Source organism: Mauremys reevesii, linkage group 22, assembly GCF_016161935.1.
Source record: "Mauremys reevesii isolate NIE-2019 linkage group 22, ASM1616193v1, whole genome shotgun sequence".
NCBI classification, from domain to species: domain Eukaryota; kingdom Metazoa; phylum Chordata; order Testudines; family Geoemydidae; genus Mauremys; species Mauremys reevesii.
In genome coordinates this window covers 23448639-23470081 of record NC_052644.1, presented here as the reverse complement: position 1 = coordinate 23470081, position 21443 = coordinate 23448639, and the positions used below count along the sequence as shown (strand labels likewise).

General features: G+C 71.0%; 2 protein-coding genes across 3 annotated transcripts in view; both read left to right on the top strand.

Moving 5' to 3' along the window:
* The window catches only part of IQSEC2 (IQ motif and Sec7 domain ArfGEF 2), a 60244-nt gene extending 53970 nt beyond the window's left edge, over positions 1 to 6274 (top strand). The window contains 4 exon segments of the mRNA XM_039510318.1: positions 2982 to 3291; positions 5433 to 5510; positions 5846 to 5968; positions 6224 to 6274. Coding sequence (XP_039366252.1) covers positions 2982 to 3291; positions 5433 to 5510; positions 5846 to 5968; positions 6224 to 6274 — 562 coding nt within the window.
* A 220-nt stretch (positions 6275 to 6494) lies between these two features.
* On the top strand, positions 6495 to 21272 carry KDM5C (lysine demethylase 5C). 2 transcript variants are annotated; one of them, XM_039510346.1, is made up of 24 exons: positions 6495 to 6659; positions 6978 to 7112; positions 7830 to 7953; positions 8026 to 8210; positions 8643 to 8801; positions 9247 to 9366; positions 9580 to 9738; positions 10123 to 10304; positions 11348 to 11510; positions 12087 to 12206; positions 12398 to 12592; positions 12678 to 12859; positions 13226 to 13350; positions 14170 to 14317; positions 14470 to 14566; positions 15489 to 15847; positions 16626 to 16764; positions 16875 to 17054; positions 17212 to 17352; positions 18493 to 19008; positions 19216 to 19273; positions 19711 to 19910; positions 20379 to 20530; positions 20783 to 21272. In XM_039510346.1, exons 1-24 carry the CDS (start codon positions 6633 to 6635, stop codon positions 20823 to 20825), a joined length of 3909 nt encoding a protein of 1302 aa, XP_039366280.1. In that variant the 5' UTR covers positions 6495 to 6632; the 3' UTR covers positions 20826 to 21272. The 2 variants fall into 2 exon arrangements, with proteins under 2 accessions (XP_039366280.1, XP_039366279.1); XM_039510345.1 differs by having other exon boundaries at positions 20379 to 20573; positions 20772 to 21272.
* Positions 21273 to 21443: the final 171 nt, after the last annotated feature.

The window sequence follows — 21443 nt, the reverse complement described above, 5'->3', positions numbered from 1 at the left end:
CCCCCCCGGTCTCACCCATGTCTGTAATAAGGGCTACTCCCGGCGGGAGCTGTTTTCCCTCCCCCAAACTCCTATTCTGCGATTTGCACTGACAGAGAACCCCTCCCTCCCTCCCCCGCCAGGTCCCCCCAAAGCTGGCCCACTCCCCGGTGCCAAAAGGGATCCCACGGGGGGAAACTCCGTGAAACTCCAATAGCCCCCCCTTCTCTGGGAATAATTCACGGGCCCCAGGGCTGTTTGTTTTGGGGGGGAGCCCTGTATGGAAACAGTCCCTGCGTTTCCTTATGTGCGGCTGTTCCCCAGCCGCCCCGCCCCAGAGGTGGCTGCATCTCTGCCCCAAGTGAATCTTGTGCACTTTATTCCCCCCCCTCGCAAATACAATCTTTCCCTCCCCCCACTTGAATATCACCCTGTCCACCTGTTTCTGATTGGCGTTCCCCGCCCCCCAGTTCTGGGAGGAGACGGGGGGCAGGGAGCCAGGACTCCTGGGTTCTCTCCCCGGCTCAGGGAGGGGGCGGTCTGGGGGGTAGAGCAGAGAGAAATTGAGGCAGAACTCCAGAGTCCTCACTCCCAGCCCCCACTCTAATCACCAGACCCTCCCCACCCCCCGCTTCCCATATCTGGGGCGGGAACCCAGGAGTCCTGAACTAAAGGATTTCCGAAGCCCCTCCGCCAACGCTGTCCCCTTTGCCCCTCCACCTCAGGGCTGTGCTCCCCAGTTTCTTTTGGGGTCCCCCCAATGTCTGGTTGCCCCCCCAGCATGCACCTCCCCGACCCCGGTACCTGCGTCGAATTGGATTGCTGTACAGACCCCACTGTATATAGTATACATTATAAATAGCGGGCCAGGGAGCGGGGCCCCCCCCGTGCACCCCACAGGCCGGGCCCCCCCTGGCGTTCCTGGCTCGACGTTGCCAAGATGACTGTATTTTTGTCGTCCCCCCCCGGTCCTCCTCCTTGTATATAAGAAACTGTATATTTGATGCTTCATAAATGACCCACTGTCCTTTCCGTGTTCATCCTCTGGTGTGTGTGTGTTCTTTACCCCGCCTCCGGGGGGCGCCGTGGGTCTGGGCAGGGGGCGCTCTCCAGTAGCAGGCTGGGCCAGGCGCTGGGGGGGCAGGGGCTGGGCAGGGGGCGCTCTCCCCTGGCAGGCTGGGCCAGGCGCTGGGGGGGCGCCATGGGGCAGGGAGGAGGGGTGAGGGGGCACCGTGCGGCGGTGAAGATTGTACTACAGAAGCCCCATGGGCATTGGGACCCAAGGCCGTTGCTCCCATCCCCCTGGAGTCGGGGCGTGAACCCCGGTGTCCGGGCCCAAACTCATGTCTGGGGAGGAGCTTGGATGGCCGTATGGTCCCCCACCGTGTCCAGGAGTCTCAGAGGTGGCTGGTGATGGAGGAGAGGTGGCTGGTGATGGAGGGAGGGGTTAGGGGCTGGGGAAGGGGCAGGGTGGGGTTGGGAGGAGGGGGCGGGGCTGGCGATGGGGAGGGAGGGGTTAGGGGCTGGGGAAGGGGGAGGGATGGGGTCTGGGTTTGGGAGGAGGAGGAGGGGTTAGGGGTTGGGGAAAGGGCGGGGTGTGGGGAGGAGGCGGGGTCTGGGTGTGGGAGGAGGAGAGGTGAGGGAGGAGGGGGTGGGACTGGCGATGGACGGAGGGGTGGGGAGGGTGGGAGGAGGAGGGGTTAGGGGGCTGGGGCTGGCGATGGGTGAGGGTGGGAGGAGGAGGGGTGGGGTTGGGGAGGGTGGGGTCTGGGTTTGGGAGTGGGAGTGGTTAGGGGCTGGGAAGGGGAGGGGTTTGTGGGGAGGGGCGGGGCTGGCGATGGAGGGAGGGGTTAGGGGCTGGGGAAGGGGCGGGGTGTGGGGAGGAGGAGGGGTGGGGTTGGGGAAGGAGGGGCGGGCTGGCGATGGAGTGAGGGAGGGGTTAGGGGCTTGGGAAGGGGAGGGGTGGGGAGGGGCGGGGCTGGCGATGGAGGGAGGGTTAGGGGAAGGAGGGGCAGGGCTGGCGATGGAGTGAGGAGGGTTAGGGGCTTGGGAAGGGGAGGGATGGGGTCTGGGTTTGGGAGGGGTTAGGGGCTGGGGAAGGAGGGGTCTGGGGAGGGGCGGGGCTGGCGATGGAGGGAGGGTGGGAGGAGGAGGGGTTAGGGGTTAGGGGAGGGTGGGGTCTGGGTTTGGAAGGGCGAGGGGTGATGGGAAGAGGGGGCGGGGCTGGGAATTGCACGGGGGGGTGGGCGGGGCCGGAGCTAGGTACCAGGGGGCGTGGTCTCATTAAGCCCCGCCTCCTCCTCACCTTCCTGTTTTCCCTCTCTGGGCGCACGCGCAGTGTGGCCCTTTAAACGTGCGCAAGAAGTCCCGGCTCCCCCCTCCCCAGTCCTCTGGCTCCCCTCCCCAGCGGAGGAGACGGGGAATATCCCTCCGCCGCGAACTATTTCCTCTCCCTCCCGCCGCTCCTGCCGCCTCTCCGGGGGCCCGGCGCCCGCCCCGTCCCCTCAGAGTTGGGGGGTTCTCGACCGCTCCCGACCCGCCGGGGCCGCTCCCGAGCCGCTCCGGCCGCATCTCAGGGCACCCTCCCCCGCGGCGGAGGGAGACGCCGTGTGGCGGCGGCGGCGGGCAGGCGCAACGAGCCCCAAGATGGCGGCGGCGGGCAGGCCGGGGGGAGCCGGCGGGGCCTGAGCCGGGGCTGGGGGCGGCAGCAGGCACCGGGCCGAGGAGGGGGAGCGGGAGCACCAGGGGCGGCGGCGGGGCCGCGAGTGGGCGGGGCGGGTGACGCGGCGGCGGGATCCGCGGGGGGCCTCGGCCGGCCGCAGGCCTCGGGCTCGAGTCGACGGGGGGGGCCGGGCCGGGCATGGCCCCCTGAGGGGCGGGGGGCAGCCACGGCGCGGCGCCGGCGGGGCGGGCAGGACATGGAGGATCGGGGCCCCCCCGCCCGGGGGGAGGAGCCGCCCCCACCCGCGGCGGCGGCGGCGGATCGGGTCCCCCCGCCACAGGAGCGGGGCCCCGGACGGGCCTGCGGGGAGCGGGGGCCCCCGGCCGAGGATCGGGCCCCGGCGGCGGAGGATCGGGCCCCGCGGCGGCCGTGCGGAGCGGCCCCCGGCGGAGGAGCGGGGCCCCAAGGCGGAGCAGGGGCCCTGGGGGCCCTGGCCGGGGCGAGGCCGAGCCCCCGAGGATTTCCTGCCGCCCCCCGAGGGCCCCGTCTTCGAGCCCAGCTGGGCCGAGTTCCGCGACCCCCTGGGCTACATCGCCAAGATCCGGCCCATCGCCGAGAAGAGCGGGATCTGCAAGATCCGGCCCCCCGCCGTGAGTGTGGGGCAGGGCCCGGGGGGGCAGGGGCCACCCCAGCAATACCCGCTATGGGGCGTGTGTGGGGGACTGGGGGCAGGGCCCGGGGTGGGGCGTGTGTGGGGGGCAGTGCCCGGTGTGGGGCGTGTGGGGACTGGGGTCAGGGCCCGCTATGGGGCGTGTGGGGACTGGGGGTCAGGGCCCGGTGTGGGCGTGCGTGGGGACTGGGGTCAGGGTCCGGTGTGGGGCGTGTGTGGGGGACTGGGGGGGGCAGTGCCCGGTGTGGGGGCTCAAAGCCATTGCCCACTGGGGGAGGCCTAGAGGCTGTCGTGAGGGGCATCGAGGGGGCACCAGCAGGAAAGGGGGTAGTCCTGGGCGTGGGGGGGCCCGTTGGGCACAATGCCTGGTGGGGGGGGGCAATCCCCCCATGGTGGGGGGACGGGCACTGGCACCTCCCATGGGGAGAGCTGGCCGGGGGGCCTGTCCCGCTTGGCCCAGGGCCGTGGGGGGTGGGGGTGAGGGCTCGCCATGCGGGGGCGGCTGGGTCATGGCAGTGCCCCCTGGCACACATGGGCACAGGAAGTGGGGTGGCAGTGGGTGATGTACCCACCGGGGGGGGGCGCTGGGGATCCGGCTGCCCAGCCAGGCCAGCGCTGACATGGCCTCGGGTTGAAACAGGGGGCGTCGGTGATGGCATGGCCAGGCCTCCTAGCTCATCAGGGCCCCCCCCGCAATCTCCTGGGGATCTGTGGGGTCCGATTCCCAACCCCCCCTGCCCCTTCTTCCTCTGCTGGTCCTGGGCAGCAGGGTCATCAGCTCAGTGCCTGGGGATCAGGAGGGGGCGGGGGGGGGATCTCAGATCTCCCCCCCCCATGCCTAATATCAGTGACACGTTCAATATGGCTGCCACGCTCTAGCCTTTGTCTGGTAAACAGTGTGTGTGGGGGCCTGACAGTTAGAGAGGTCCTGCCCCCCGGAGATCTGGGGAGCAGCCCCCCACCATGGGACCCACAAGCCCCCTCCCTCAACCCCCATCCCTCCCCCTTTCCTTTGTGGCTTCCTCTTCCATCCTCCCGGCTGGGCTATTGTGATGGCTCTGGCTTGGCCTCTTCTCCCAGACAGCCGGGCAAGTGAGCTGGCTTGGGGCGGGGGAGGGGGAGGAGAGGTCTGGGGCTTGGGGGAGCAGATCCAAAAGTGGGGGGCTTCCCTGAGGCAGCTCGCTTGTCCCATCTCTCCCTGGCCCTGTCTCGGTTGGATCCGGTTGGCGCAGGGCATTGGGAGGATAGGTTTAAATTCGGCCTGCGTGGGTTTCGCTGGCCTGCCTGGGTTGCGCATCAGATCCAGAGGCTGGGGTCCCCCCCTTTCAGAAATGGGGGTGAGGGGAGCGATTGCTTGGCTGGGCTGGTGAACGCTGTGCTGGGCTCCTGACAGCATTGGCTGCCGTCCCCTCCCCTGGAGTGCCAGGAATGGCTCCCACTGGTCGCAGACCCAGGCAGCCGGGCTCTTAGGTGTCGGGGCCTGGAGAGAGAATTTAGGGTTATAAAGTGATATGCTTGTGCAGTGTTATGTGTGGCTGTTCCCAGCCACCCTGCCCAAGAGCTGGCTGCATTTCAGTGCTGGACAAGCCATCCCTGTGCAGCGTTATGTGCGGCTGGTCCCAGCTGCCCTGGCCCTGCCCTAGAGGGAGCTGCATTCCCAGGCCGGGTGAAATGCAGGTGTTTTTTGGGTAAGGCTTTGCCAGGCCTTAGGAGTGCTATCCCTGGGTTCGGGGCAGGTGCCCCCTGGCACCAGGCGGGCTGGGATGCGAGAGGTGTCCAGACTGTTCTCAACCATCTGCCCCACTTAGCTCCCCTCCCTGCCAGCATGGAGGTGCGGCGCAGGTGGTCCTGGCAACGGACACCCTCCTGCCCCCCACTGGAGGGGACAGACCCTGCTCAGTGTGAGCCCCGATCCCCTCCTTGGGGGCCCCCAGCCCAGCGCCCCTGGGGCGATGAGCACACGAGCGTGGCTGGGCAGGTTCGATCAGAGGCGATACCCAGTTGGCAGAGGGGCCCCCTTGCGGACCGTGCTTGGGAAGAATCTCAGGGAGTCTGAAGGCAGCGTCGTCTGCTCCAGCACCTTTTCGTACTAAGTCCCCTCCTTTTCCCATCTCTCCCCAGGACTGGCAGCCCCCCTTCGCTGTGGAAGTGGATAACTTCAGGTTCACCCCGCGCATCCAGAGGCTTAACGAATTGGAGGTGAGCTGGGAGGCTGTTCCCCTGCTGTCCCTGCGTGGCGTTATGTGTGGCTATTCCCCTGCTGTCCCGCCCCAGAGGTGGCCGCATCTCAGTGCTGGATCAACCCAGTTTGGCGTTATGTGCGGCCGTTCCCAACTGACCCGCCCCAGAGGTGGCTGCATCTCCGCTCCAGGTGGTACTCTGATGCACTAGCTTTGGCCTCAAAGGCCCCCTGTGACATCAGTGCTGTTTCCTGGCTCCCCGGCCTTGCTGCGGGGGGCTGGGCCGGGATGGAGAGTGGCCGCGTGGGCTGGAGAGGCGACACCCGGGCGAACTGCTCCCCTCCCTGCCCCCAGGCGCAGACGCGGGTGAAGCTGAACTACTTAGACCAGATTGCGAAGTTCTGGGAGATCCAGGGCTCCTCGCTCAAGATCCCCAACGTGGAGCGGCGCATCCTCGACCTCTACAGCCTGAGCAAGGTAGGGCGGGCGCTGGGGGGCTGCAGCGCCGTGGGTGTGGCTGCAGGTCGGGGCTGGGGGGCCAGCAGAGCTGGGGAAGGCGCGGATTGGGGGCCATGGGTGCTGGCAGTTCTGGGGGGTGTCCACGGGCTCGGGGCGGTGGCAGCGCCGTGGGTCAGGGAGGGGTGCCGGCAGTGCCGGGGGAGGTGTGGGTTGGGGGCCAGAGGTGCCAGCAGCCTCGGGGCTGGGGTCTGCATGTCGGGGGGGGGGGGGCAGGTCAGAGGCTGGGTTGCAGTCAGGGGAGAGGGCCGGCGGCACCGGGGATGATCCTGGGTTGGGGAGGGCCGGCGGCACCGGGTGGGATGATCCCGGGTTGGGGGAAATCCCGGGTCGGGGCCGGCGGCACCGGGTGGGATGATCCCGGGTCGGGAGGGGCGGCGACCGGGAGGGGAATCCCGGGTCTGGGGAGGGGGGCCAGCGGCACGGGGGGGATCCCGGGTCGGGGGTGGGGGGCCGGCGGCTCAGGGCTCTCTCCCCCCAGGTGGTGCTGGAGGAGGGGGGCTACGAGGCCATCTGCAGGGACCGGCGGTGGGCTCGCGTGGCCCAGCGTCTCGCCTACCCCTCGGGCAAGAACATCGGCTCCCTGCTGCGCTCCCACTACGAACGCATCATCTACCCCTACGAGATGTACCAGTCGGGGGCCAACCTGGTGGTGAGGGGGGCTGCGGCGGGCAGGACGCCTGGGTTCTCTCCCAGGTCTGGGAGGGGAGTGGGGTCTGGTGGTTGGGGGGGGGCGGGGGAGAGGGCGGCTGGGAGCCAGGATGCCTGGGTTCCATCCCAGGTCCGGGAGGGGAGTGGGGTCTAGTGGTTGGGGGGGGGAGAGGGTGGCTGGGAGCCAGGACGCCTGGGTCCTCTCCCAGGTCTGGGAGGGGATCTGTGCCAGGCTCTGTGGTGCCAGGCCCCAGGGAAAGTGCCCCGGCCATGCCAGCGCCTGGTCCCGGGGCGGGTGCTAACCCCCGCGTCTCCCCAGCAGTGTGACGCCCGGCCCTTCGACAGCGAGGAGAAGGACAAGGAGTACAAGCCCCACAGCATCCCCCTGCGCCAGTCCGTGCAGCCCTCCAAGTTCAACAGCTACGGGCGCCGGGCCAAGCGGCTGCAGCAGGAGGTGAGGGGCCGGCCCCCCGGCCGACCAGCAAGTCTGGGGCAGGAGCCAGGATGCCTGGGTTCTCTGGCAGGGCAGCAGGGTCCAGTTGTTAAGAGCGGGGTGGGGGGCTAGGACTCCTGGGTTCTCCTGTCCACCTTGCCGTGCGATTGGACGGGGCCCTCCCCTCCCCTGTAGGTCAGTTTGGTGCCTGTAAACTTGCAAGTGCTGTTATGACCCACTCGTCCCCACTCCTCTCCTAGAGCCAGGGGGAGAACCCAGGCATCCTGGCTCCAGGTTGCCCCTCCCCCCTCTGACCAGTAGGCCCCACTGCCCCCCAGAGAACCCAAGAGTTCTGGCTTCCTGCTCTGTCTCTCTTTGTACCTGTTTCCCAGCAGCTGGGGGGGGGGGCTTTGTCCATCCTCGCTGCAATCTGGGGCGACCCCTCAGTCCCCCCCAGCCCATTGCTGTGGCCGGTGCCCCCCACCCCCTTTTGCAGGAGTCCGAGGCCTGCCCCGAACCTGCCAGCCCCTCCCCTCTGGCAGCTGAGCGAGCAGCCTGGGGACAGTTCCTGGCGTCTGTCCGGACCCCCTGCCTTGCTCTCTCTGTGCCCCCCCAGGCTGGGCCCGAGTGGGCCTGCACCTCCCAGCAGGCCCTGCTCCAGCCCAGTGCATTGTGGGTTCCTCGGGGGGGGGGGGGGAAGCCGGAGCCCTGCCCCCCTGACTCTGTCCCGCCCCCCAGCCGGAGCCCACCGAGGAGGACATCGAGAAGAACCCGGAGCTGAAGAAGTTGCAGATCTACGGTGCCGGCCCCAAGATGCTGGGGCTGGGGCTGGTGGCCAAGGACAAGACCCTGCGGAAAAAAGGTGAGGGGGGGCCCGGCCTGGCGGGGGGGGCGGAGGGGGCGGCCTGTGCTGACTCCTCTCCCTTCCCCCCAGACAAGGAGGGCCCCGAGTGCCCCCCCACGGTGGTGGTGAAGGAGGAGCCCCCCGGGGTGGATCCCCGGCCGGAGCCGGCATCTCCCCGCCCCTTCCTGGAGGTGAAGGAGGAGCTGCGGCACAGCCCGGAGCCCTGCACCAAGATGACCATGCGCCTGCGCCGCAGCCACGGCAACACGCAGTTCGTAAGTGAGGGGCTGGGCCCCCCCGAGCCGGCCGGGCCCCCCCGAGCCGGCCGGGCCCCTGGGCTGGGCCCCCCCGAGCCGGCCGGGCCCCTGGGTCAGGACCCTCTGAGCTGGCCAGGCCCCAGGATTGGGACCCCCGAGGTGATGGGGGGCCCCCCTTCCCTCCTGAGCCGACCAGGCCCCTGGATCGGGACCTCAAACCGGCTGGGACTCTGGCCTGGGACCCCCGACCTGACTGGGCCACACCCCGACCTCCTGAGCAGGTGGGGGCCCCCGAGCTGATGGGGCCCCCAAACCTCTGACCTGGCTGCGTCTCTGCATCCGTGACCCCGAACGCGCCCCCCGAGCCAGCCCGTGCCTGCCCCGCGGCAGGTGGGAGCTGGTGCCCCCCGGGGCGCTAGGCTCAGTGTCCCCGACGGCCCCACCCCCCAGATCGACTCGTACGTGTGCCGGATCTGCGCCCGCGGCGACGAGGACGACAAGCTGCTGCTGTGTGACGGCTGCGACGACAACTACCACATCTTCTGCCTGCTGCCCCCCCTGCCCGAGATCCCCAAGGGGGTCTGGCGCTGCCCCAAATGCGTCATGGCGGTGAGCGGGGGGGCTGGGCCCCTGGGGCTGATGGTGGGGGGGAACCGGGCTGGCTGGGCTTCTGGGGCTGATTGTGGGGCTGGCTGGGCTCCTGGGGCTGTTTGGGGTCTGGGGCTGTTTGGGAGGACCGGGCTGGCTGGGCTCCTGGGGCTGTTTGGGGGTAGGGGAACTGGGCTGGGGCTGGCTGGGCTCCTGGGGCTGTTTGGGGGGTGGGGGGGGAACTGGGCTGGCTGGGCCCCTGGGGCTGTTTGGGGGGTGGGGGGGGGAACTGAGCTGGCTGGGCCCCTGGGGCTGATTGTGGGGGGCTGGCTGGGCTCCTGGGGCTGTTTGGGGAGGGGGGACCAGGCTGGCTGGGCCCCTGGGGAACGGCCTGGCTTCCCCAGCCCCTGGCCCCGTGAGTCTCTGTGGGGGTCCCTGACCCACCCCCCTTCCACCCCCCCGGCAGGAGTGCAAGCGCCCCCCGGAGGCGTTCGGCTTCGAGCAGGCCACGCGGGAGTACACGCTGCAGAGCTTCGGGGAGATGGCCGACGCCTTCAAGGCCGACTACTTCAACATGCCCGTCCACGTGAGTGCCCTGGGGGCGCCCGGACGCCGGGGTTCTCTGCCGGCTCTGGGAGGGGAGCGGGGGCTGGTAGTTAGAGCAGGGGGGCTGGGAGCCAGGACTCCTGGGTTCTATCCCCAGCTCTGGGAGGGGAGTGCGGGCTGGTGGTTAGAGCAGGGGGTCTGGGAGCCCGGATGCCTGGCTCTGGGCCCATGCCCACCCTTGCCCACCCCGCAGATGGTGCCCACGGAGCTGGTGGAGAAGGAGTTCTGGCGCCTGGTGAACAGCATCGAGGAGGACGTGACGGTGGAGTACGGCGCCGACATCCACTCCAAGGAGTTCGGCAGCGGCTTCCCCATCAGCGACAGCAAGCGCAGGCTGGGCCCCGAGGAGGAGGTGGGGACCCCCAGCCAGCCCCTTACCCGCCTTGCCTACCCTCCGGAGCCCTCCAGGGGGCTGCCCCGTTCCCTGACCCCCTCAGCCAGCCGGCGCCCCCCAGAGGGGACAGGCCCCGTGTCCCATTCCCTGACCCCCTCAGCCAGCCGGCGTCCCCCGGAGGAGACAGGCCCCTGCCCCGTTCCCTGCCCCCTCAGCCAGCCGGCGCCCACTGGAGGAGACAGGCCCCGTGTCCCATTCCCTGACCCCCTCAGCCAGCCAGCGCCCCCCGGAGGGGACAGGCCCCGTGTCCCATTCCTTGACCCCCTCAGCCAGCCAGCACCCCCTGGCGGGGCCAGGCACCCTAGTGGCAGTGGGGAGCTCTGACCCCCCCTCTCCCGGCAGGAGTACGCAGCTAGCGGCTGGAACCTGAACGTGATGCCGGTGCTGCAGCAGTCGGTTCTGTGCCACATCAACGCCGACATCTCGGGCATGAAGGTGCCCTGGCTGTACGTGGGCATGGTCTTCTCCGCCTTCTGCTGGCACATCGAGGACCACTGGAGCTACTCCATCAACTACCTCCACTGGTGGGTGGGGCCCTCGGCTGGGGCGAGGGGAGCGGGATTGGGGTCACCTGGGCTAGTGGGGGAGGAACTGGGGGGACAGGTGCCTTGGGGGCTGGCTGTGGGGTTGGCAGTTCCCCCCGCCCCCGCCCAAGACGTGGTACGGGGGGGAGTGGGGGTTTGGTGGCTCCCCCTGACCCCGCGCTCTCCCCAGGGGCGAGCCCCAGACGTGGTACGGGGGGAGGGGGGTTTGGTGGCGCCCCCAGACGCAGCGCTCTCCCCAGGGGCGAGCCCAAGACGTGGTACGGGGGGGGAATGGGGGTTTGGTGGCTCCCTCCTGACCCCGCGCTCTCCCCAGGGGCGAGCCCAAGACGTGGTACGGGGGGAGGGGGGGTTTGGTGGCTCCCCCCCCGACCCGCGCTCTCCCCAGGGGCGAGCCCCAGACGTACCAGGAGTGGGGTTTGGTGGCTCCCCCCTGACCCCGCGCTCTCCCCAGGGGTGAGGCCCAGACGTGGTACGGGGGGAGGGGGGTTTGGTGGCTCCCCCTGACCCCGCGCTCTCCCCAGGGGCGAGCCCCAGACGTGGTACGGGGGGGAGTGGGGGTTTGGTGGCTCCCCCCTGACCCCGCGCTCTCCCCAGGGGCGAGCCCCAGACGTGGTGTTGGGGTTTGGTGGCTCCCCCCTGACCCCGCGCTCTCCCCAGGGGCGAGCCCAAGACGTGGTACGGGGGGAGGGGGGGTTTGGTGGCTCCCCCTGACCCCGCGCTCTCCCCAGGGGCGAGCCCCAGACGTGGTGGGGGGGTTTGGTGGCTCCCCTGACCGCGCTCTCCCAGGGGCGAGCCCCAGATGTGGTGCGGGGAGGGGTGGTGGCTCCCTGACCCCGAGCACCTGGAGGCGAGCCCCAGATGTGCCCGGGCTGTTCGAGGCCAGCGGACCTGACCCGCGCTCCCCAGGCGAGCCCCAGACGTGGCTCGGAGTGGGGTTTGGTGAACCCCTGACCTCGCACTCCCCCCTGCGAGCCCCAGACCTCTGCCCCGCCCCTCTGCCCCGGCCCGCCCCTCTCCCCCAGGGGCGAGCCCAAGACGTGGTACGGGGTGCCGTCGTTCGCGGCCGAGCACCTGGAGGACGTGATGAAGAAGCTCACCCCGGAGCTGTTCGAGAGCCAGCCGGACCTGCTGCACCAGCTCGTCACCCTCATGAACCCCAACACCCTCATGGCGCACGGTGTGCCGGTGAGTGCCCCGCCCCCTCTGCCCCGGCCCCGCCCCCTCTGCCCCGGCCCCGCCCCCTCTGCCCCGGCCCCGCCCCCTGCGCTGTATCTGCTCGTCACCCTCATGAACCCCAACACCCTCATGGCCCATGGTGTGCCGGTGAGTGCCCGCCCCCTCTGCCCCGGCCCGCCCCGTGCTGCACCTGCTCGTCACCCTCTTGAACCCCCCAACACCCTCATGGCGCACGGTGGAGTGCCTCGGCCCCGCCCATGCCCCTCATGCTGCCCCGGCCATGCCCCCTGCGCTGCCTTGGCCTCGCCCCTTGTGCTACCTACTTGCTGCCCTGGCCCCCCCCACGGCCTGTTTGCCACTTGCTGCCACCTCCTCCCTTCCCCGACCACACCCCATCTACCCCTCTGCTGCCATGCCCACTGTCCCCTCCCCCGCACCTCCACTGCCCGCCTGTGCCTTGGCACCCCCCCCCCCCACTGTGAACCCGGCCATCACCGGGCCCCCGCCGCGCCTCCCAGTGCCCCGCCCCACACCTTGCTCCCAACCCCCCGTCTTCCCACTCACTGCCCCCTCCCGCCCCCACAGGTCGTCCGGACCAATCAGTGTGCGGGAGAGTTTGTCATCACCTTCCCCCGGGCCTATCACAGCGGCTTCAACCAGGGCTACAACTTCGCCGAAGCTGTGAACTTCTGCACTGCTGACTGGGTGAGTGCGCCCGGACGCCTGGGTTCTCTGCCCAGCTCTGGGAGGGGAGGGGTTCTAGAGCGGGGGGAATGGGAGCCCGGACTCCTGGGTTCTCCCCCTGGCTCTGGGAGGGGAGGGGGGGCTGGGAGCCTGGATGCCTGGGTTCCAATGATGACGAGCCTGGACTCCTGGGTCTCTCCCTCCTTCTGCAGCTGCCGGCCGGGCGCCAGTGCATCGAGCATTACCGCCGCCTGCGCCGCTACTGCGTCTTCTCGCACGAGGAGCTGATCTGCAAGATGGCCGCCTGCCCCGAGAAGCTCGACCTCAACCTGGCGGCCGCCGTGCACAAGGAGATGTTCATCCTGGTGCAGGAGGAGCGCAAGCTGCGCAAGGCCCTGCTGGACAAGGTGGGGGGCTGGGGGGTGTGGGGGCCGGGGGGTGTGGGGCTCGGGGGCGCAGGATCCGTGCTCACCCCTCTCCCCACCCACCCAGGGGGTGACGGAGGCGGAGCGCGAGGCCTTCGAGCTGCTCCCGGACGACGAGCGCCAGTGCGACAAGTGCAAGACGACGTGTTTCCTCTCGGCGTTGGCCTGTTACGACTGCCCTGCCCGCCTGGTCTGCCTCTACCACATCCACGACCTCTGCAAGTGCCCCAGCAGCCGCCAGTACCTCAGGTGGGCCACGGTGGACCCAGGCGTCCGGGATCCCAGCCCCGGGCCCTCCCCCGGCCGCCCACGGGACCCAGGTGTCCGGGATCCCAGCCCCGGGCCCTCCCCTGGCCGCCCACGGGACCCAGGCGTCCGGGGTCCCAGCCCCGGGCCCTCCCCTGGCCGCCCACGGGACCCAGGCGTCCGGGGTCCCAGCCCCGGGCCCTCCCCCGGCCGGCCACGGGACCCAGGACCTCCCCCAAGTGCCACAGGACCCAGGGTCCATGCTGCAGTTGGCCGCGGGTCCTAGGAGTCCAGGCCCCAGCCCCTCCCCTCCCCTCCCCAGGCGGTACTTGGGGTCCCCACGCGGCCTGGCTGACCCTGTGTCTGCAGGTACCGCTACACGCTGGACGAGCTCCCGGCCATGCTGCACAAGCTGAAGGTTCGGGCCGAGTCCTTCGACACCTGGGCCAACAAGGTCCGAATCGCCCTGGAGGTGGAGGACGGGCGCAAGAGGAGTAAGTGCCCGCCGGACACCTGGGTTCCCGGGGGGGAGAGGGGGGTCTGAACCCACCCATGTGCCCCTTCCCTGCCCCTCCTGAGTGCCGGCTTGTGCCCCACTCCCAGCCCTTCCTCACCTCCCTGAGCTGGGGAGAGAACCCAGGAGTCCTGGCTTCCAGCCTCCCCTGCTCTAACCACTAGCCCCCACTCCCCTCCCCGAGCTGGGGAGAGAACCTAGGAGTCCAGGCTCCCAGCCTTCCCCCCCTTTGCTCCCACTCGCCCCCAGGCTGACAGAGAACCCAAGAGTCCTGGCTCCTAGCCCCCCCAGCTCTAACCACCAGGCCCACTCCCCCCCAGGCTGGGAGAGAACCCAGGAGTCCTGGCTCCCAGCTCTAACCACCAGGCCCACTCCCCCCCAGGCTGGGAGAGAACCCAGGAGTCCTGGCTCCCAGCTCTAACCACCAGGCCTCACTCCCCCCCAGGCTGGGAGAGAACCCAGGAGTCCTGGCTCCCAGCCCCCCCAGCTCTTACCACCAGGCCCACTCCCCCCCAGGCTGACAGAGAACCCAAGAGTGCTGGCTCCCAGCCCCCCCAGCTCTAACCACCAGGCCCACTCCCCCCCAGGCTGGGAGAGAACCCAGGAGTCCTGGCTCCCAGCTCTAACCACCAGACCCACTCCCCCCCAGGCTGGGAGAGAACCCAGGAGTCCTGGCTCCCAGCCCCCCCAGCTCTAACCACCAGGCCCACTCCCCCCCAGGCTGGGAGAGAACCCAGGAGTCCTGGCTCCCAGCCCCCCGGTGAGGAGGGGAGGGAGCCTGAGCCGTGTCTCGTTGCAGCGCTGGAGGAGCTGCGGGCGCTGGAGTCGGAGGCTCGCGAGCGCAAGTTCCCCGACAACGAGCTGCTGCATCGGCTGAAGAGCTGCCTGGCCGAGGCCGAGCGCTGCGTCTCCGACGCCCTGGGGCTCATCAGCGGCCTGGAGACCGGGTGAGTGGGGGCTGGGCTGGGCTGGATCGGGGAGCTGGACCTCTGCCTGCACCCCTCCCGTGGGGGGCCAGCGGGCTTCCTGACCCCTCCCGTTTCCGAACCCCCCAGTGGCGGGCAGTTCCTCAGGCTAACCCGGCGCCCCTCTCGCCCAGGGTGCCCGCCGTGCCGCTGTCGCTGGAGGAGCTGCGCGCCTTCCTGGAGCGCATGAGCAGCGTGCCCTGCGTCATGCACCAGCTGGCCGATGTGCAGGTGAGCGGGCACCGCGCCAGGCGGGCTGGGGAGCTGGGTTGGGGGTACCTGGGGCCAGCCCTGCCCAGACTCCCTCCCCCCTACCCCCACAGGCGGTGCCGGAGCAGGCAGGGTGCGGGGGTACCTGGGCACTGGGTTGAGAGGTTACCCAGGGGCGGGACTGGGTTTTGGGGGTACCCAGGGGCGGGGCTGGGTGTTGGGGGTACCCAGGCCCTTCCCTGCTTTGACTCCCCGGCCCCCCGCAGGCGGTGCTGGAGCGGGCAGGGTGGGGAGATGGGGCTGGGTTGGGGGGTACCCGGCCCCTGACTCCCGCCCCCAGGCGGTGCAGGCAGGTGCTGGGGCTGGGTTGGGGGGTACCTGGCCCCGCCCTGACGCCCCGGCCCCCGGCAGGTGGTGCTGGAGCAGGCAGGGTGGGGAGATGGGGCTGGGTTGGGGGGTACCCGGCCCCCCCTGACTCCCCGCCCCCCGCAGGCGGTGCTGGAGCGGGCAGGGTGGGGAGATGGGGCTGGGTTGGGGGGTACCCGGCCCCCCCTGACTCCCCGCCCCCCGCAGGCGGTGCTGGAGCGGGCAGGGTGGGGAGCTGGGGCTGGGTTGGGGGGTACCTGGCCCCCCGCAGGCGGTGCTGGAGCGGGCAGGGTGGGGAGATGGGGCTGGGTTGGGGGGTACCCGGCCCCCCGCAGGTGGTGCTGGAGCGGGCAGGGTGGGGAGATGGGGCTGGGGTGGGGGGTCCCCGCCCCCCCGAGCTCCCCAACCCCCGCAGGCGGTGCTGGAGCGGGCAGGGTGGGGAGCTGGGGCTGGGTTGGGGGGTCCCCGGCCCCCCCTGACTCCCCGCCCCCCGCAGGCGGTGCTGGAGCGGGCAGGGTGGGGAGATGGGGCTGGGTTGGGGGGTACCCGCCCCCCCTGACTCCCCGGCCCCCCGCAGGCGGTGCTGGAGCGGGCGCTGGCGTTCCAGGAGGAGGCGCAGGAGGCCCTGCGGGGGCTGCCCGCCAGTGCGGCCCAGCTGCAGGGGCTGGTGGCGCAGGGGGCGCGGCTGGGCGTGGCCGTGCCCGAGACGCGCCAGCTGGAGCGCCAGGTGCAGCAGGCGGCCTGGCTGGAGGAGGTGAAGCGGGCGCTGCGCTCACCCCGCGAGCGGGTGCCCCTGGCCCTGGTGCGGGGCCTGGCGCAGGACGGCGCCACCGTGGCCCCCAGCCCGGCTGTGGAGAAGGCCCGGGCTGAGCTGCAGGAGCTGCTGACCATCGCCCAGCGCTGGGAGGAGAAGGCCCATCTCTGCCTCGAGGCCAGGTGAGGGGCCCGGACGCCTGGGTTCTGGGGGCAGCAGGACCCCTAGAATCTCTTCACGGCTCGGGGTGAGGGGAGGGTGGGAGCCTGCATGTCTGGGGTCTCTCCCCAGCTCTGGGAGGAGAGAGGGGCTGGGAGCCAGGACTCCTGGGTTCTCTCCCCAGCTCCGGGAGGGAAGAGGGGTTGGTAGTTAGAGCGGGGGGGGGCTGGGAGCCAGGACTCCTGGGTTCTCTCCCCGGCTCCGGGAGGAGAGTGGGGTCTGGGAGCCAGGACTCCTGGGTTCTCTCCCCGGCTCTGGGAGGGAAGGGGGGCTGGTAGTTAGAGCGGGGGGGTCTGGGAGCCAGGACTCCTGGGTTCTCTCCCGGCTCTGGGAGGGAAGGGGGGCTGGTAGTTAGAGCGGGGGGGTCTGGGAGCCAGGACTCCTGGGTTCTCTCCCGGCTCTGGGAGGAAGAGGGTTGGTAGTTAGAGCGGGGGTCTGGGAGCCAGGACTCCTGGGTTCTCTGCCCGGCTCCGGGAGGAGAGTGGGGTCTGGGAGCCAGGACTCCTGGGTTCTCTCCCCGGCTCTGGGAGGGAAGGGGGGCTGGTAGTTAGAGCGGGGGGGTCTGGGAGCCAGGACTCCTGGGTTCTCTCCCCGGCTCTGGGAGGGAAGGGGGGCTGGTAGTTAGAGCGGGGGGGGGGCTGGGAGCCAGGACTCCTGGGTTCTCTCCCCGGCTCTGGGAGGGGAGGGGAGCTGAGCTGGTGCTTGGAGCCGGGGGACCTGAGCCGTCCCCTCGCCCCCCAGGCAGAAGCACCCCCCGGCCACGCTGGAAGCCATCATCAAGGAAGCGGAGAACGTCCCCGTGCACTTGCCCAACATCCTGGCCCTGAAGGAAGCGCTGGCCAAAGCCCGGGCCTGGATCGCCGACGTGGAGGAGATCCAGGTGAGCCCTGGGGGGCTGGGGGTGGGGGCTGGGGGGGGGTTCCGGGGGGGGAGTCACAGGGTGAAGCTGGGGCCTGTGGGGGGAGGCGCTGACCTTTCCCCCCTCCCCAGAACGGGGATCACTACCCCTGCCTGGACGACCTGGAGGGGCTGGTGGCCGTGGGCCGGGACCTGCCGGTGCGGCTGGAGGAGCTGCGCCAGCTGGAGGTGCAGGTGGGCACGGCGCACTCCTGGCGCGAGAAGGCCTCCAAGACCTTCCTCAAGAAGAACTCCTGCTACACCCTGCTGGAGGTGCGTGGGGGCCGTGGGGGGGGGGCTCTGGGTCCCATGGGGCAGAGGGTGGTGTTGGGGCTGTGGGGAGGGTTGTAGGTCCCGGGGGGGGGGGGGGGCTGTGGCCCTATGGGGAGAGGGGGCACAGAAGGCAGAGCCCAACCCCCCTGCCCCCCAGGTGCTGTGCCCCTGTGCGGACGCCGGCGCAGCCAGCCCCAAGCGCACCAAGTGGCGGCGGGAGCCGGAGCTCGGCCTCTACAAGTCGGACACCGAGAGCCTGGGGCTGTCGGCTCAGGACCTGCGGGACCCCGGCTCCGTGGTGAGTGGGCGGCAGTGGGGCCTGGCCCCTCTGTGGGATGCGGAATGGGGCACGGGGTCTGGCCCCTCTAGGGGCACCAGGAGAGACATGGGGGGTGTGTGTGGGGGCTGTGGTGTGGGAAAGGAGGGGAGGGGAGATTGGGCGAAGGTTGGGGGGCAGGGAAGGAAAGGCCAGATGGGCTGGCGCTGCTGGCAGCGGGCAGGAAGGAAAGGGGAGGCTGGCACCATTGGCATGGGGGGCGCTGGCAGCGGGCAGGGAAGGAAGGGGGAGGCTGGCACCGTTTGCATGGGGGGGCTGGCAGCGGGCAGGGAAGGAAGGGGGAGGCTGGCCCCATTGGCATGGGGGGGCTGGCAGCGGGCAGGGAAGGAAGGGGGAGGCAGCCCCCGCTGGCATGGGGGCTGGCAGCGGGCAGGAAGGAAGGGGAGGCTGGCCCTGCTGGCATGAGGCTGGCAGCGGGCAGGGAAGGAAGGGGGAGGCTGGCCCCGATGGCATGGGGGGGCTGGCAGCGGGCAGGGAAGGAAGGGGAGGCTGGCCCGCTGGGGGCTGGCAGCGGGCAGGGAAGGAAGGGGGAGGCTGGCCCGCTGGGGGCTGGCAGCGGGCAGGAAGGAAGGGAGGCTGGCCCGCTGGCATGGGGGCTGGCAGCGGGCAGGGAAGGAAGGGAGGCTGGCCCGCTGGGGGCTGGCAGCGGGCAGGGAAGGAAGGGAGGCTGGCCCGCTGTGTGGGGGCTGGCAGCGGGCAGGGAAGGAAGGGGAGGCTGGGGGCTGGCAGCGGGCAGGAAGGAAGGGGGGGCTGGCAGCGGGCAGGGAAGGAAGGGGGGGATGGCCCCGCTGGGATGGGGGGGCTGGCAGCGGGCAGGGAAGGAAGGGGGAGGCTGGCACCAGTGGCGTGGGGGGCGCTGGCCGCGGGCAGGCAAGGAAGGGGCTGGCGCTGGCAGCGGGCAGGGAAGGAAGGGGGAGGCTGGCCCCGCTGGCATGGGGGGGCTGGCAGCGGGCAGGGAAGGAAGGGGGAGGCGGGCACCGGTGGCATGGGGGGGCTGGCAGCGGGCAGGGAAGGAAGGGAGAGGCTGGCCCCGCTGGCCTGGGGGGGCTGGCAGCAGGCAGGCTCCCCCCCCTGCACTGACGCCCCCTCCGGCCCCGGCAGATCGTGGCGTTCAAGGAGGGCGAGCAGAAGGAGAAGGAGGGCATCCTGCGGCTTCGCCGTGCCAACGCGCTGAAGCCCGGCCCCCCGGCGCCCGGCCCCCCCTCCTGCGTGTGCGGCCAGCCGCCCGGGCCCGGCATGCTGCGCTGCGAGCTCTGCCGCGACTGGTTCCACGCCCCCTGCGTGGCCTGGCCCCGCCTGGGCGCCCAGAAGCCCTCGCCCGCCTGGTGGGAGTGGGACGCCAAGTTCCTGTGCCCGCTGTGCCAGCGCTCCCGCCGCCCGCGCCTCGAGACCATCCTGGCGCTGCTGGTGGCCTTGCAGAAGCTGCCCGTGCGGCTGCCCGAGGGCGAGGCCCTGCAGTGCCTGACGGAGCGCGCCATCACCTGGCAGGACCGCGCCCGCCAGCTGCTGGCCTCGCCCGAGCTGGCCGGGCCCCTGGAGCGCCTGGCAGCCTTGCGCCAACGGCTACACGGGGACGCCGGCGCCCTGCGGGAGACCAGCCGCAACGAGCAGCCCAAGGTGAGGGGGTGCCTGGCCCTGGGGGGAGGTGGGTTCCCATGGAATCAGCCTTCGCCCCACCCCAGAGTTGGCCGATCTCAGCAAGGGATCCCCAGGCACCAGACCCCCTAGATTTGGGTCCCTGTGGTGGGGGGTGGTGGTGTCTGGATGGGGGTGGGGCCACATGCCTGTCTCACCGCTCTGCCCCTTCCCCCCCCACCCCCCCAGCTTTCCCTAGAGAACGGGGACGCCACGCCGCCGGAGAAGATGGGCCCCTTCACCTCTGGTAACGTGCCCCCCGTTTTCTCTCCGCCGGGGTGGGGGCAGGGGCTGGCACCGAGGCTGGGGTACGGGGGGGACAGAGGGAAGGATTTAGGGGGGGTAGCAGCTGGCACTGAAGGTGCAGTGGGGGGACAGGGTCTGGCACCAAGGATGCTGTGGAGGGTGGGAGGCAGGGGCTGGCACTGGCGGGTGCGGTGTGGGGCCCGGAGGTGGACAAAGGAAGGGGATTTACTGAGGGGGGCCGGAGCTGGCACCGTGGGTGTGGTGTGGGGCCCAGAGGGGGACAGAGGAAGGGATTTACTGAGGGGGGCCAGAGCTGGCACTGGGGGGTGCAGTGTGGGGCCCGGAGGGGGACAGAGGAAGGGATTTAATGAGGGGGGGGGCTGGCTGGCACCGGGGGTGCAGTGGGGATTGCCGGCTGGGCTGATCCCCATCTCCCAGACCTGGAGGCGCTGGGCGTGGCGCTGGCGCGGCTGCAGGGCCCAGTGCTGGAGCTGCCCGAGGGGCCGCGGCGGACGCTGGAGGAGCTGCTCCTGGAGGGCGACCTGCTGGAGGTGACGCTGGACGAGGGGCAGAGCCTCTGGAGGCTGCTGCAGGCTGCCCGGGCGCCCCCCGTCGACACCTTCCGCCACCTGCTGGAGGTGAGGGCTGGGGGGGCAGGGCGGGGGGCTGCGGGGCGGGAGTGAGGGGCACCAGCAGGGCTGGGGGCAGGGGGCTGCGGGGCGGGAGTGAGGGGCTGGGGCAGGGGGCGGCGGGTCAGGGGAGAGGGGCACTGGCAGGGCCGGGGCTGTGGGGCACCAGCAGGGCTGGGGCGGGGCCTGCTGGGCGGGAGTGAGAGGCACCGGCAGGGCTGGGGCAGGGGCTGCTGGGCGGGGTGAGGGGCACCGGCAGGGCTGGGGGCAGGGGGCTGCTGGGCGGGGTGAGGGGCACCGGCAGGGCTGGGGCAGGGGCTGCGGGTCAGGAGAGGGGCACTGGCAGGGCGGGGCTGTGGGGCACCGGCAGGGCGGGGCGGGGCCTGCAGTGCGGGAGTGAGAGGCACCGGCAGGGCTGGGGGGAGTTGGGGGGCTGCAGGGGGGCCACGTCCCGCTGACACTCCCTGTCGCCCCCAGCTGGAGCAGGCGGAGCGGCGCGGGGCCCGGGCGCGGGGCCGGGATGCTGAGCGGCGCCGGAAGCGCCGGGCCGAGCGGGGGGAGCTGCCCCCCCTACTGAAGGAGGAGTTAGAGCCAAAGAGGAGCCGGGAGAGTGAGCCCCCCGATGTGGCGCCCCCTGGGGCCGGCACCGACCACAGCCAGAACGGCGTCGGGGTGAGATTCGGGGGACGGGGCGGGGGGGCCTGGGGCTGGGGGAGGTGGTTCTGGTTGCCATGGGGGGCCCTGGGGCTGGGTGGAGGAGGCTGGGAGCCCCGTCCGACCCCCTGGGCTGGAATCCCCTGACTGTATGGGGGGGCTCCGTAGGGTCCCCCCATCCTTGCTAATCCCCCTCCCCTGTTGTCCCCACAGCAGTTGTGACGCCGGCCCCCTCCTCCGGACCGGACGGCTGATGTGATGGCGCCCTGACGGGGGGGGGGGCAGGGGGGCGGAGCTGACCCCCCCAGGACGCTCCCCGCCGGGGGAACCCCGGCCCGGACTCTGCCCAGTGATGTAATTATTTTACGTTATCCTTCCTTTTGTATCATGGATACCTCGGCGCAGAGACGGGGAGTGGGGGGAGCTCGCTGACCCCCCCGCGGGAGCCAGGGGGCGCTGCCCCCCAGAACTGTGCCCCTCCGGCTTCCCCATGGACGTCTCGGGGGCCCCCCTGAGATACCAGCACAGCCAGATTGGCCGGACCAGCGCCCCCCACTGGTTGGACTGACTCTGGGGGGGACAGATTCCCCCCCCCCACACACACACACTGCAGCCCTGCCCCTCTCCCCGGAGCTGCACAGCCGCCTCTCCAGCCCGGGATGGGTTTTTTTATAGGAATTGGGGGAACCACTTTAGGGTTTTTCGGGGGGTGGTGAGGGGGGCGGCAGGGCTGGGGGGGTGGAACCTGGTCTGTTTCCAGCCCGCCCCACGACACCCCTTTGGGGCCCAGCCCTGACACTAAACCTCTGTCTCTTTTTAGTGTTCCTATCACTGTCTATGGGGGGGCGGGTGGGGGGGCGTTATTGTATTATGCTTTTTTTTATTATT

What these genes read in the sequence shown, in the direction of transcription:
- KDM5C (XM_039510345.1), top strand. Translation starts at nt 6,633, where the DNA reads ATGTACCAGTCGGGGGCCAACCTGGTG. An exon ending in CCAAGCGGCTGCAGCAGGAG is followed by an intron (nt 7,113 to 7,829) that starts GTGAGGGGCCGG and finishes CCCGCCCCCCAG; the next exon opens with CCGGAGCCCACCGAGGAGGA. An exon ending in CAAGACCCTGCGGAAAAAAG is followed by an intron (nt 7,954 to 8,025) that starts GTGAGGGGGGGC and finishes CCTTCCCCCCAG; the next exon opens with ACAAGGAGGGCCCCGAGTGC.